The sequence below is a fragment of the Magallana gigas genome, chromosome 1 (assembly GCF_963853765.1).
Source record: "Magallana gigas chromosome 1, xbMagGiga1.1, whole genome shotgun sequence".
Lineage (NCBI taxonomy): Eukaryota > Metazoa > Mollusca > Bivalvia > Ostreida > Ostreidae > Magallana > Magallana gigas.
In genome coordinates, this window is record NC_088853.1 from 16,849,202 (window position 1) to 16,864,580 (window position 15,379).

The 15,379-nt window shown below is 31.2% G+C and overlaps 1 protein-coding gene across 1 annotated transcript; it reads right to left on the reverse strand.

Moving 5' to 3' along the window:
* Nucleotides 1–5,177: 5,177 nt before the first annotated feature.
* LOC105321286 (neurocan core protein) lies at nt 5,178–11,615 on the reverse strand. Its single transcript, XM_066077438.1, has 5 exons — nt 11,259–11,615; nt 9,574–9,673; nt 9,105–9,281; nt 7,647–7,820; nt 5,178–6,972 (listed from the first exon to the last, which is right to left on the reverse strand). The coding sequence occupies exons 1-5, from the start codon at nt 11,571–11,573 to the stop codon at nt 6,761–6,763; spliced, it is 978 nt and encodes a 325-aa protein (XP_065933510.1). The 5' UTR covers nt 11,574–11,615; the 3' UTR covers nt 5,178–6,760.
* Between the last annotated feature and the right edge of the window lie 3,764 nt (nt 11,616–15,379).

The window sequence follows — 15,379 nt, forward strand, 5'->3', positions numbered from 1 at the left end:
ACACCCGTTATTGCTTATATAAGGATTTGGTTATCGTATTGTTTTAGTAGGATTACTTTTTGTAAAATGAAAGCTTATTTTTCACTAAGTGTTTTATCCGTTTAATCCAAACAATGACAATTATCACTATATCATGTTTTATTAATCCTTAAGATCATGATGTTTCGCTCTTTCTCCAAGTTATATATTCAAACATTTAATTTTTTCAACTTTTTTAAAATTATGAATACGAATGTATTATTCATTTTTATTATTTAAATCTATTCAAAATCCGATAGCGTACTATTCAATACCTGTATATATTTCCAAAACCGTTCAGAGATGCTACTATTTTTCGTTATTTTTAGTACATTTAATTAGAATACCTTATGAACTTATAAACTAGTATTTGCTGGTTTATGTTGTGAGAATGTGGCGGTGGAAGGTGCATACTCTAAGCACGTCAAAAGATAATTTTACAACGCAATTCATATTTTTCTATCTCTAAGTAATACGCAATAGGGGCAGGCCAAGGAACACCTGGCGGAAAGATTTGGAGATGAACATTTAGCAAATGGGCAAAAACTGAAAAGAGAGAGAGACAGTATTACACAGGATGAGGAGAAAACTTGTAATCGGCTTATGCTCAAAGAGGGGTAGCAGACTTAAGTCAAGTTTTAGTTTGTGTGTCTGCCTTGTGCAAACGTGAATGGTTTTCCCAATAGGACGTGAAGCGTTTACTATTGTGATCAAAGAATGTCTTTTTTTCTTTGAGGAAACTATACTTTTGAACAAATAAGGGCGGCACAAGTATTGTTCATTTTCAAATTATTATCGAACACTGGCGACATAGTTGCAATTGTCTCTGTTCGTATTAATAGAAAAGAATCTATAGCATTACAAGTTACAAGGCATTTGTAATTGGTTTGTATCAAGGGTCGTTGCATATAAACTTTTCAATTTCTTGTACCAGGCTACTCAAAACCTTAGCTACTCAAACCTGTCATGGAGAAATCGTGTCCACTGTTTTCCAGGTCTGCAATGCGGCAGTTTAAATAAGATACCTCAAAACTAAAAAAAGAACTGACCAAAACAGTGGCGACCTTGTTCAGAGGGGTACTCGACGGGTATAAAAACTAGTAACACTAGAATGTTTAAGATGTTTCCTACAGGAAGGTGTTTCCTACAGGATACTGATGCGCAACAAAAATTACAATAGATACTGATTCGTGACAACGATACATATACAAATGAATCGTACAAAAGTTTTGATAACTTACTAGATCTTTACCATTTTGATTATTGCTATTTCTGTCGTTGTAGTTAATTTATTATATGTAAAACCAAAACAGTCGCTGGTCATTTTCTTAGGTTTTGATAAAAATACCTTTTTTGTTTTTTTAAAATTTATATTTGCATAGTATAATAAATTAAAAAAAAATGTAATTTGATTATTTTAATGCGATTTCTTCGTCCATCTCAAAATATCTCCAGCTGTATATACTTGGAGAGAAGATCTCACTAAGTATAAGTTTTACGGATATAGGTAACTAACCCAAATTTTCTTTGAATCGTTATATTAGCAGCCCTATTTCCAGATAACCCAGATTTTAAACAGATTTTTAAATGATATATGGTCCGTTGAGTAACATCAGGCTCTGTTGTCGTCAAATTCCTAACTGTTTTAAATACGAGTGCTTGACAATCAAACACTATGATTAATATTTGTAACAAAGTAAGAGACATTTCGTGACTTCAATATTAAGTTAATCCCAAACGAAAAAGATTTATAACTCATTGCAAATAAAAGTTGTTTTAAATATAATTCATAAAAAAGGTCCATCATCAAAACTGTCAGAGTGACTCCAATAGGAGAGATACGGGTCTGGTTCTTTAAACTGATTGTCAAAATTGTGTAATAGCTTTGTAAAAATTTTGAAAATCAAATGGTGTGCGTATAGCAAAACTCTAAGGCATCCAATGGTATCAAGATTGAAAGGCTAGTCTCTCAAATTAGGAACGTAAATGTTCTCATCGATTCAGTAGATCAAAAACTTATCATTGACAAATCAACTTTATTTTTGATGATCTAATAAGTATTTGATTCCTTTATTGTCGATTGTAAACTATTTATATCATGGGCATACTTGATACACTAAACCCTGAATTAACAGTATTTTCAAAATTTTTGACAGTTAACAAACGTAAACATTATTTTTCAGACTCTAAGACAGCTGACTCATACAAGCATATACACGTTGAACAATTTTATCGCTTTTATTTTTGATTACAAGTAAGACTTTTCTCATTTCAATTAAATTTCGATGCCAAAAAAGGGAAGTAATCAAATACTTAAACAACCATTAAATTGTCTCTCGTTTAACATTTAAATTTACAAATGATATCAAGGAAAGAGAATACTCATGTGACATTCACAGTAAAATCTTGTAATATCAAACACAGCAAATATTCTAGCAAAAGATCGATGCAAATGAGTTTTTTAAGAGAAACTTAAATGATTCAGAAGCGTTCTTGTGAAATGTAACTCCATCGTTTGAATTAAATAATTGATGAAGCTAACTGGCGTCTCATTTTTAACGACATAGATGGGACGTGTAATGATATAATGACCAGACTATTATTTCGTAGATTTATTCAATAATATTTTTACGGTGCTACCGTTGTGGCGAGCGCAGCTATAGCAAGAATTACACATACCTTGCATCATTGTCATGTCATTAAGTTATCAACTATGAAAAAGGAATTTGAGAGAGAGAGAGAGAGAGAGAGGGGAAAAGAAAGAGAGAGGGGCAGGTAGAGAGAGGACAGAGACAGACAGGGGTGAGGGAGAAAAAATTAAAGAAAGATAAACAGACAGAGAGAACACACACACACAGAGAGAGAGAGAGAGAGAGAGAGAGAGAGAGAGAGAATTATAAGATTTCTATATAAGTTAAACAGTAAATGGTATATCTGCCGCTTGGAATGCCCCGAAGGAATTGATGCATTACTCATAGCTTTGCTTTACGATGTCGATGTTTATTCTGATGATCGATGAGGTACGTGAATAATTTAAAAATTATCGTTACCAAATTTGAACAGCAGTGTTACCGTGAAAGTGTATAGGCCAATATGAACAGCCAGCCTCGCAGTAATGTTGATTGATCTCAAGCAAACGATTCTATTTTTAAATATATTCCCTACTAATATTTACTGAACATGCATGCAAAATTAGCTTAAGATTGAATCGATATGACAGAAGAGGATGGCTCTTGTTAGTGTATTAATGTATTGACTGCACGAGGGTACCTAGGAACTGAATTTCTTTGTTCACCAATGGCGTCTTTAGCGGTCAAGCTGACATAGAGCAGCTTCGTATATTGCATAACTCCCATGATCAGCAAGATCATTTGATGTTCAGTTTCATTTGTTAAATCGCTGTTTCAATGTAGAAAATTGGTTGAGGTCTTCAACATTGAAAAAAGTTAGGTCTTCAACGGGGAAGCAACGCTGAGTTATGGTTTGAGTTTCAACGTTGAAACCTCAACGTTGATTAAACGCTAAGTAATGGTTGATCAACGTTGCAACTTGATTTCAACCATTTCTCAACATTGAGACAACGTTGCGTGCCCACTGGGATATTGGATGATTATAAAGAATTATCAAAAGACAATTCTGAAATAATAAAAATTTGGTAATGTTTGCATGAACTTTAAAATACGTTTTAATGTTTAATTCATATCTTAAATAACACATTAGCCTTGATTTATTGATATGGTATAGAGCCTGTGCCACGATCAATTCCATAGACGTAGATTTAATCAATCTATGAATTATGAAATATTTTGACTTTGATTTATTTTATTTCCAAGAAATTATAACGATTTGATTTTTTGTGAATTTATTTAACTTTTCAGAGCAAGCATGTCGACACATTTATTGACATAAAAAGGTATAAAACTATCACATAATAAATATTTTTCTGTACTTGCTCAACAATAACAGTTTTTGTTCTATGAAATGAACTTAAAAAAATCTTTGCTTAAAGTTGTTTACAGAAAGTCTTCATATCATATGTTTGAATAAGAAATAATTTTAACGCGATTTGAATATATCAATAGAATGATTGTAATTGCCAGGTCATGTAAGGGTTTGTAATAAATTTAAGTTTAAACACTTGCAATAGGACCAAGGGCTATTCATGATAGTAGTTGTGTTTTCGGCTTGTAATTACAACGAATGAGAAATTAGCTATTTATTTAGATAGCGTTTACAGTTAACTATTTCCTGTGCCCATTGTCAACATTGTACGGCTTTAGTATTTTTATGATATAATTCGTCGATTTTTCTTGTGGTTTTAACGTAAAACTAGAAGTTTACATTCATAGTATGGTAGGCAGTCTAATATTTTCATTAGTATTTTCAGCTACTTTAGTAGATTTCAACAATACAAAACTGAGTGTTTTTTTTTTTTTTTATAGCTAAACAGTTTTTAAATTTGATCCATCATTTATTAAATCAACCAGTTCCCGTGTGTACACAGCCACCACGTTGAGTTATCAAGAGAAAACAAATAATGAGATATGCATAACGGGACCTCAGTTTTACTTAAAAAGATCAAGAACCTCGATAGATCTGAGTTATGGAGATCAAAATTAAATTTGCATGGTTATTTAGAGAAAAAAAATCGGAACCGCGATTTCACTTTGAGAGATCAAAAACGTCGGAAGATCAAGCAATCGAGTGTCATCTGTATACATTGTAATATACTCTTCATTAATATGTGAATTTAAATAAAAATAGTAACATTTCGTTTATAGTAGATTGTTTACCTCCTGAACAACACTACTTTTTTTTTAAACGACTCTTTTATGACTGAAATCACACGTTATTTCTTGCGTACTACGTCATCAGTGTTAAAAAAGGGTGATATGGTGTTGTTGGATGATACTAAATGAATTCAAGAGTATTATCATAAAGGAAAACATATATTTATGGAAAATCAGAAGATTTAACGGACTGTACATGTATATAAATCTAGAGACCATAATAATACTTGAAAAAAAATTTCACTGAGATTAAAAAAACCAAAACGATTTTATGTGAAAAAAAATGCTTTAATCCTTTATAGGTTTACAATTTTTTTAAAATATCAAATGATATGTAAGTCATAAAAATAAATGAACATTCAAGCTAAAGAATAGTATAATTGATGTTTTATATGAATATGTCTTTTAGGCAAACAAGATTTTAGTAAATGAAAAACGGCTAAAATATAACTAGCTGAAATAAGATTGATAGTTTATCTATATCTACAGTGTTTTTTCCCAAGGACACAGTACTTTTGTAACATAATAACGAACACCAATTTGTTGGATTTTTCAACTTAAAGAAAATATATTTTTATTTTGCAATTTGCCTAAAGACGTATTTATATAAAGAATCATTATTATTATACAAAATGCAAGTGTGTGAATTGCTTACTGGGTATTAGAATTCACAATGAATGATATAAGGTTTACAAAACAAATAATTCAATTGTCACCTTAATTTTTTTTCAATGCCATGGATTTTATTTTACAATCTATAACGCAGAGAGAGAGAGAGAGAGAGAGAGAGAGAGAGAGAGAGAGAGAGCATGAGCATATTTAATTCGTAGGGAACAGAAAATATTTTTTTATATATTCTCTCTATTCGATGTTAAGTTAATGAGAGAGTTTGTTTCAGCGTAAAGAGCCTTTGTTTGAGTAATCGATTAAATTGACATATCCCGTACAATTAAACAACCACGAATAATCGATTGCAGCTAAACACCAATACTGTATTACCCATACTTGATAGGTAATTTTCTCAATATACGATAAATGAATGTATAGACATTTATTGAAGCTATAATCGCAAATAAAACTTCCTAATGTAGCAAAATAATTTGTACTTATTTCTACTGTGCTTAGAACGGAAAATATCAAAATCTTTACCGATCACCATCAATGTGATTCACACTTGGCAATGAACAATCTTACATTAATAGCCCTTGATACAAAAAACCACTATATAAAAATTAGACAAGTCGGAAAGATAATCGTTTGATTATACTTAATAAATTCTAATTGAAAATTCCATTTAAGTAATAATGTAACACACCACGAAAAATGAAAGAAAATAATATGGTTAACAGTCACTAAAACTTTCAATTTTATATTATACACAATTGCCAGCTGTATAACGTAAAAAAATACAACTGCATTGTTTGATTCTCTTTCTTAACTAGTGTTCAACTGAACTCAATATTTCTTTCAAGCCTTCTTAAGAACAAAAAATATAGTACCGATTACACCCATCCTTACAGAAAGTAAAATCCAACTAAACACTAGGTTCACTCTCTGGGTTTACTAAAAGTTTGATCCGGGTTTAATTTACTAGAGTGAACCCAAAGTAAATTAAGAGGGGACACAGGGAGTAAACCCCGATCGAAAGAATACCCTGATAGCAGAAACTACATGTGTATTCGGAATATGCAAGGAGCAGGAATTATAAGCAGTAAGATAGTCAGATAAAACACAGGTTTGTGTCATACTTAAGTGTGTTCAGATGACCCAAAAAGCAATTTCTTGGTAAGCCCAAGGTAAACTCCATGTAAACCTAAATTAAACCCCAAGTAGACCCAAATTTTCAAAAAGAACAGCCAGAGTAAACCCGGGGTTTAGTTGGGTTTTACTCTAATTTTGAGGTGGGTCTGATCGGTACTGTTTGTGTAATTATCATTTATGTTCTCTGTCTATCAGTTGATTTGTTTTTCACATATGAAAGGGTTCATGGAAGTACATGGAATGTCATTCCACATCCCATTTGAAGCATACATCTCTATACAGTTCTCGTAATGTCCAATGTCATTTGGCTCTTTTGGTGACCATTGGGTTAGATTGACAGAATTTCTACTATTACTCCAGATAAAATCTTTCTCATTGATCTGGTCGCTGCCCCCAGTCCACACTGTAAATATAAAGTACATGGTTACTGTTTTGATATTATAGCGATATTCCGGTCAATATTCACGTTTTCGACCCGAACCAATACTTTAACAGAAAAGTATACAAATAGTAATGCATGGTTCTGTGTTTCATTAAACAGTTAATGATACTTTTACTTTGTTTTGATTACGAAATATGCATTGATGTTCATACCAAATGCCAAAACAAATTCTGAAATCATTTGTTTTCAACCACTAAATAAGTTTTGGCGATCTTAGTCGGTGTTATTACTATACACAAAAGTACGTACGTACCTACAAGCTGTATTGCTAAACTTTCTTTAATTTGATAAGTTTAAAGGTGTTGTATATTTAAAACATATTTTTAAAATTGTGTTTGGGTGATCAAGAAAACTAAATAAATTACTAATAAAGATGGCATTACTTATTTTCAATAATATTCAATATTTCACCTTGGTATAAAACATTTAAATCCTCCAATATTCAAAATAATCATAAATATTTCAATGAAAAAATATATGTGTAAATTATGTCAATATTATACAGTAATAGATAGATTCTTCAAATAAAATGTTTACTCACGTTTGATGTCGTTCCTATATACGTAAAATTTGGTACATTTATTACCACTTAAGAAATTAATATGTGTTAAGTTACTCAGTAAGCATCATCTTACCCTTTTCCGAATTAAGATGTTGATTAACGATGTTGAAAAGGATCCATTCATTTTCCTCAACCGATTCAATCTCTACTAAATAGGCACCAATTGATTCACAATGGACCTTTGCCCTGTTCCAAGTCTTCTTTTCTTCGAATGGGCGATAAACATGATAACCGTAATGAACCAAAACTAAAAGAAAAAAATTGTATACCGTTAACTTTTCATTCATATTCATTTTATTCGTTCTGGTAAATAATTTACTGTGACAAGACAACATAAAAAACTGCACTTCAAAATACTCAATACGGTTAGCATCAATGATATCCGTAAGAACAAGGCAGATACTATTAGCATGCATATTTTATTTAATAAAGTAATCCATGTAAAACTAGACCTCAAAATGTTAGTAAACATCAAAAGAAAAAGTACGAAAATGCAGAACACAAAGATTTTTCTAATTATGATTTGTAAGATAAGATTGCATTTAAAATTGTTCACGTATTTAATACTATATAACACGTTTATCTGCTTAAAAATTACAATTCACGCTTTTGGGTGCGTTATTTTGATTTTGCACTAGCCAGTGTTATAATACATGTTCCAAGACTTTTTTAACTGCCAAAAAGTATTGAGTTTTCAAAATGATGAGTCGGAAAGATTATGTAAGCTGAAAAGTTCACAAAAATATTCTATATTGTTGACATTGCTCATGCTATGAGCTTTTTCAGTACTTGTAACATTCAGAACAGAATAACTACCCAGTGTCATTTATCATGTGTTACTTGCAGGTTACATGATTTTGCCTCTTTTAGTTTCAGAAAAGCATTAATCACATACCCTCTTTCGACAAAGTGTCACATGGTGTGTTATATTTCCAACCTTCAACAGGATATCATAATTCTATGTTTATATGCTTCTTTTTCACATAGAATATTGCATTCTCATTGCCTGTTTTTACTACTGTGTGCATTTTTTATATTGTTTTGGTTTTGATATATTGTTGTCGTCGCTAGTACTATGAACGTTGTTCACATTTTTACTTTAAAATGAAGATCAAGTATCAAGTATATGATTTCAGACTGTCTTTTTGGTGCAAGAACAATTTTGACACCATAATTGAATTGATAAAGCTATTTTCCGTACATCACCGGTTAACAAATATGTAGAGAATGAAACAATTTCTTGACATTCTTTCTTAAATCACAGGTACAGTAGCCCCGATAGCTATATTCAGTTTAACATCATTTTACAAAGGAGATCAAGAGCTTGATTAATACCGTTTTAAAGGGACTGTAGGCATTTACAAGATGTTATTAGTCAACAATAATATCAAAGCTATTGTTAAGAAGCAACATTAAAATAATTCATATCTTGAATTTCATAAAGCTGTGGGCCCCTTTCATATGCCAGATCTTGACTTTAAGATTGGGGTAAATATCGCGCTTATAAAAGTCCAAAAAACCCATTACATACTCTCTTCACAGACAATGTCGTATTTCCACTCCCCGTTTGACTGACAGATCAATCGTCCTGAACCAAACTGGGAGTATCCGTCAGAACACGAAGCGTGTATCCTTCTGTGTATACCAATGGCGTCCTCGCGTTTTGTTGTTCTCAGATCTATTCCTGCTCGATAAGGTAATCCACAATCTTCAAAAATTTAAAAATTTAAAACCAAAACAAAATCTTACTATTTTACTCTTAAGTATTTAATATGTGCGTTGACAAAATTTGACAACAAAATGTCATCCTAACGTTAGCACATATATTTCAAAATCAACAATTTGCAAATATAAGGCAGGAACACGATATGCTTAAAAATGGTATTTGAACATTACTCTGTATGCAGATAATTTAACTGGTCCTCTGAGTGAACAAATTGAAAAAAAATCTACAAATGGAAGCAGAAATATTCTTGTCCATAGTTTCGGAGTTAAAATACCTGAAATAACACATTTAAAAAGTGTTTCCTTTGTATATTTTGTATGGACACATTTCTCGTTGAGGCTGCAGTTTGACTTGGAACATGTTCCGGCTAGTTCCTACAAATAAAAATATCATCTAATTAACAATTTTTCTATTTCTTTGTTATGACTTGTTCTTTTAATTTTAGCTTTCGGTATTAGGTATTGCATGAAAATGTTCTTTCTTGTTAAGCAAGCGTATTGCATCCAAATCTTAAAGTTTATCCTTTCACACAAGTGTTTATATTTCTTCAATTTTTTATTAGCGACGAATATAGGAATACGAGTGAATTGTCTGCGCTGATCACCAGTATAATATCACCTTCTCTTGGCACACAGTTAAGGTCAAAATCTAGTAGATGATTATAGAGTGTTTTTATTTTGTGCCAGAACCATTATGAAGTCATAACTGATTTGAAGAATCAGTTTCCTTGAGTTTACGGCCTTTAAGGAATCATTTTGACAATGAAACGTTATATCTAATTATAATGATACCTATATTCAATTTTACATCACTTGAAAGAGGAGATCGAGAGCTTGTTAAATGCAGTTTTTGGAGAGACTGTGGGCATTCTAGATATATTTTATAAATCAAAAATGAACACCCCCCCCCCGATATTTGTTACTGATTTCTATCATTATTTATAGAGTATAACAGTTTGAAAAATGTTTTTCATTGTGTTTTTGTAAAACTTTAAGCCCCGATACATCCTGGCAAGCAAAGCTATTGCTATAAAGCATAATAGGAAGGATTTATATCTTAAATTTCATAAATCCGCAGCTCCTTTCATTTACCAGATCTTGACCTTAACGTCAACTCAAATATTTCAAAGGAAATATAGATTTTTGCCATATACTGAAAAAGTGGTGACTTATATTTAATTTATTCCTAACTGTTAATAACATATGAGTATTGATAGAAGTTTTCAGTTTCATCGATCGCGATACAACAGTTTTACCATTGCCTATTCCTACATGTGAAGTAAAATATTATAAATCGATGTTTGGAATTAAACTGTAAAAAAATCGATTGAAACTAAGCTACGTTTGCTTTGAAAAATAATTTGTTTGAAATGAAGGAATGATTAATACATGAATATTAAAGTAAAAATAAATTTAACATGACCAAAATACACTACCTTGAGTTACAAATTGCTGAATGAACACAACTATCGTTGCTTATCTAATCTATAACAGGTCAATTAAAAAACCATCTAGTTTACGCCTTAATAGTTATGTCAAAATCAACAATATTATCAATTACATGTACTTACTGAAACTATGCTTAAAAATCTTTCGGTATTGTGTCTTTTTAGTCACTTATATAGAAAGAATGCCAAATTTATATTTTACGGACGCATGGTGTATCCGTCTGTTTTGAGAAACTATACTGTTATGACTTTATTAAAGTCATCTTCAATTACATTGTATATTTCATGAGATATAAAAACAAGTTCATATATTAAAAATGGACTTGTTTGAAACAATATATACATATACGTGTAAAATATCCGCATAGTTGAATAACAAAAAAAAACCCCAGGAAAAAAACAGGTAAGTATTATATTCTAACAAGGTTGTATAAAATATGAAGGATATAAGCTATGATATTTTAATACAAAAAAGTCAAAAACACACATTTAGAAACAATGAGGGTAATTACCTCCGGCCAATGGTCCTTATCGCTGTAAACCCACCCAGGGCTCTCTGTGAACTTAGTATACGCCGTCTGTTTCTTTTTGTAGTTAAGTTCACAGAAATTTGCTCCTTTGAAATAATTGACTGATGCACAACGTGGTGAAACTAAACACTCAGTTACACAGTCCAGAAAACTGAATTCTGGGAAGGAACTGATCACGCTTCTGTCCAGCCGATGTCCACGTTGAAGTTTAGAAAAGCCCTGCTTTAGATTACAAAAACACGGAGCAAAATGAAAACAAAACAAACACAAAGAGAATCTAGAAGTTAGGAAAAACATTATTTTTGTTGGTTTAACACGACGAAGCGATTTAATTCATGCACATCAATGTTAACACTACTCTGCAATGATTTTGATCAGTTATTTAAATATATAGGAAAACAGGGTTATAAACTATTAATTGTTCAGTTTGATTAGAACCGAATAAATCAATTTAAACCAGTTTACATAACGTTTAATATGGAATGCAGAGAAAAAACATAAATACAATCAATATGATATCTAAATACATCGCATAGTTATAAAAAATATACCTTTGTCAGCTCTATGTGATATAAACAGAAACTTCGCCTACCCGTTTGATATAAACCCTAGGGATGTGATATAAGATTTGTATTATACCCCTTTCCGGGAATCTTCGGATATTAGATCTCACCCCTCTCCGGGAATCTTTGGATATTGGATCACACCCCTTTCCGTTAATTATCGGCTATAATGACGTAGAGTTCGGTATGCGTCGTTCAACTCCGATCTCCGAGTATGACGTATAATAGTACGTCGACGTCAACTTGGTATATAAACAGCTGGCGCAAAACGTCCAGGGAAGTTTATTAGGGATGGAATATATAGACACAGAGCGATTTTGTAGCAATAATTAGTCATTACATGACGTTTTCTATTGTTCTTTTGACATTTTTTGTAAGTATATGATATAAAAATAATAACATGGCCAAAAAAACCAAAAAAAAAACCAAAAAAACAAAAAAAAAAACAAACAAAAAAAAACAAAAAAACCAAACAAACTACAATTTACTAATTGATTTACAAAAAATCTATTAAAAATACTGAGCACTTGATTAGATATTAACCTTGCAGAATGAAAATAAGTCTGAATTGTGTCGATTGCGTTTTGGAAAACAAAGATCGCTTACTTTTGTCTTGTGTAGACATTGTTTTTTGTAATGTTTAAAAATACTGACTACTGTATTTAAATATTAAACATACGGAACAAAATATGATTGAGCAGTGTCAATTGCATATGTGAAAAAAATAACAAAGACTTTTCCTGTATAAACAGTGTTGCCTTAAAGTTGAATCTAAACCCAAAAGATCTTTTTGAAGAATTGTTTTTAACAGAATATAAAATTACTTTAAGTCAGTAAACAAATCCATAATGTCGATTCCAGTGCAATAAGTAGACAAAGGGAAATAATTCTACTTACTTGCTAAAGCTTTTAAAATTATTTCATTCCATACGCCTAGCTACAAGCATACATTTAGCTCACGTTTCCGTGTTACCATTGTGAAATAAAAAAATGTAATTTTCAGTTGGATCTTAAGAATTTATTTACAGAAGCTAGAAATACAAGGATCTTGAAAGATAGACATCAGGCACTGGATTATTAAGTTTAAATTTCGATCATTCATAAAATTATATCATAAAAATATGTTCAGAATTTTTAACTATGAACGTGGCGTTGAGACCTAATTCAACAGTATTATGTATTTTTTCTCGATGTTTCCGATGTTTTGTATTACAAGACAATAAGATATTGTAATAATTTTGACTAAAGTCTAAGTCTAAGATTGCTTCATTATTTTGTGTCCAGATCAGCTAGATTAAGCGATGTAGCCTTTATACATCAGGCTTAAGGACAGAAAATACTTTTATTCATTAATAGCAATAGAGAGCTCAGTCGTGAAATTATGCTTACGAGGTTTTTACTTACCAATTTGGATAGAACCTTGACCTTGCATCATTTGCCATCACAATTATACTGCTATATTATTTGCAATATGCAAACTGCTTTGTGATTTAAATGAATTCTTTTTAGAGCTTGTAATTTATCTAATATAAAAAAAACTCATTGTAAGGGCTATTTTGATTGTTTTGTAAACATTAGGTTGGTTACTTCTCATTAACTGCATTTTTGGATTTTTTACCTGACCTGGACAATCACACTTTTTTTTACCTTTCTTTAGCAGAATAGACACAGGAATATCTCTCTCTCTCTCTCTCTCTCTCTCTCTCTCTCTCTCTCTCTAATGGTCAATGATTAGGTGATTTTTTAAGATTGGGATAAATAATTGAAAAATTTGCAAAGTAAGAATGAAACAGAGTGAATAACTGATTTTCCGACTATTTATGGGCTCATGAGAAAAGAAAAAAAATATTCATATTTTTGTGAAAGTGGAAAATCATAAATGAATATAAGCCGTTTTATGAATTACATTATAAACAACACCTATTTCATAATCTTTTTTCATACAATATGTTCATTTTAAATTATTATGTGAAAGGTAATTGAGAGTAATTGAAAAAAATCAATTATTGTAAAATTTGTATCTGTTATCGATTAAAAAAAGAGAAAATGTAATCAAAAATTTGTCCTGTTACTGACTTATGTCAATTACTCTAAAGAAAGTAATTATTAATTACAATCAATTATGATTACTCCATGCCTGACAGTAATCAAATTCAATGTCGAATGAAACGTTTTCACTCGTTACATTAGCAAACGTCTTGAAAGCTGCAAACAACCGGTACAATATTAGAACTTTTTTTTTGTTTTTGCTTGTGTCGACGGCAAAATGATTTCAACAGTTCAAGTGTATCAGTAGGGAAAATACATGCTTTTGCGAAAGTTGAATTTTACTAATCCCCTTGATGATATATTTTAATTAAATACTGATTTTGATCGTTCGCACACAAGTTTTCCTCTATATATACTATCAAAAATGGCTTTATAGAGATTAAAAGGTAATTTGTGTATTGTTGATATATAATTCGTTGAAAAAAAAATCCCACTAGCAATTATTTTGAGGTTTTGATGAGTAAAAAGTTGATTGTTGATGTAAAACATCGATTGTATAATTTTATCTGTATTTCTGCTTGCTTTTTTTATACATTGTATTTTTCTCACATATGAAAGCTAGCTTTTGATCGCAGTAAAAATCATTCCAACGTCCACAATCCAGCATTTGAATACAATGTTCCTTATTTCGATAATTGTCAGGGTTATGGGGATTCCAGTTTGTGTAATTCTCTTTTTCTCCACTTTCACTCCAAATAAAATACATCTTCTTTGTTTCATTTCTTCCGCCGGTCCAAGCTGTATAACCCCCTTTACTATTGCATATGTCTGTACGATCAGTAAAAATACTTTAATAATTACCATTGTCAATTAAGTGTTACAACTAACTCAACATATCACAGCAGAGCTATTAATTCATATTTTACAGGACTTATCTCAAACATCGTACTTTTTTACCGATCTGATTTACATTTCTATACTATTATCCTCCAGCAGTAGTAACATGTAACCTTTGAGACATGTGTGTTAAAGTACTAGTTTCTTAGCGTTAAAATTACCTAATGCATCGTTCAGTTTTAGAAATATATCATGGAGCCACGCATTTTCCTCTCCTGAGTTTATCTTAACAAGATAAGCATTTCTAACTTTGCATTGTTTCTGAAATATAAATATGGACAAATGGCGTTATGTTAGGACTAATGCTGAATTTTATTTTTATGCTGTTTTGGCGATACTTGATACCATCTGTTAGGCTTTTCAAGACGTATGAATTGTAAAACAAAAAAAAATAACCCCCTCCCCCGCCCCCCCCCCCCCAAAAAAAAAATTACAAAAACAAAAACAACAAAACATTCTTTTATATCTGCATTTTTATCAGACTCGTTTTTAAATGCGGTAGCCCATTTTATACCCTGTGCAAATGTTTATGTATTAATAAATATACGTATGAACGTACCTGTGCATCCTCCCATGTCTCAATTAAATCAGAAGAGAAGTAATATATGTGGTCTTGATGCGGCAACCATTCTAAAACGTATAAACCAGCAAACG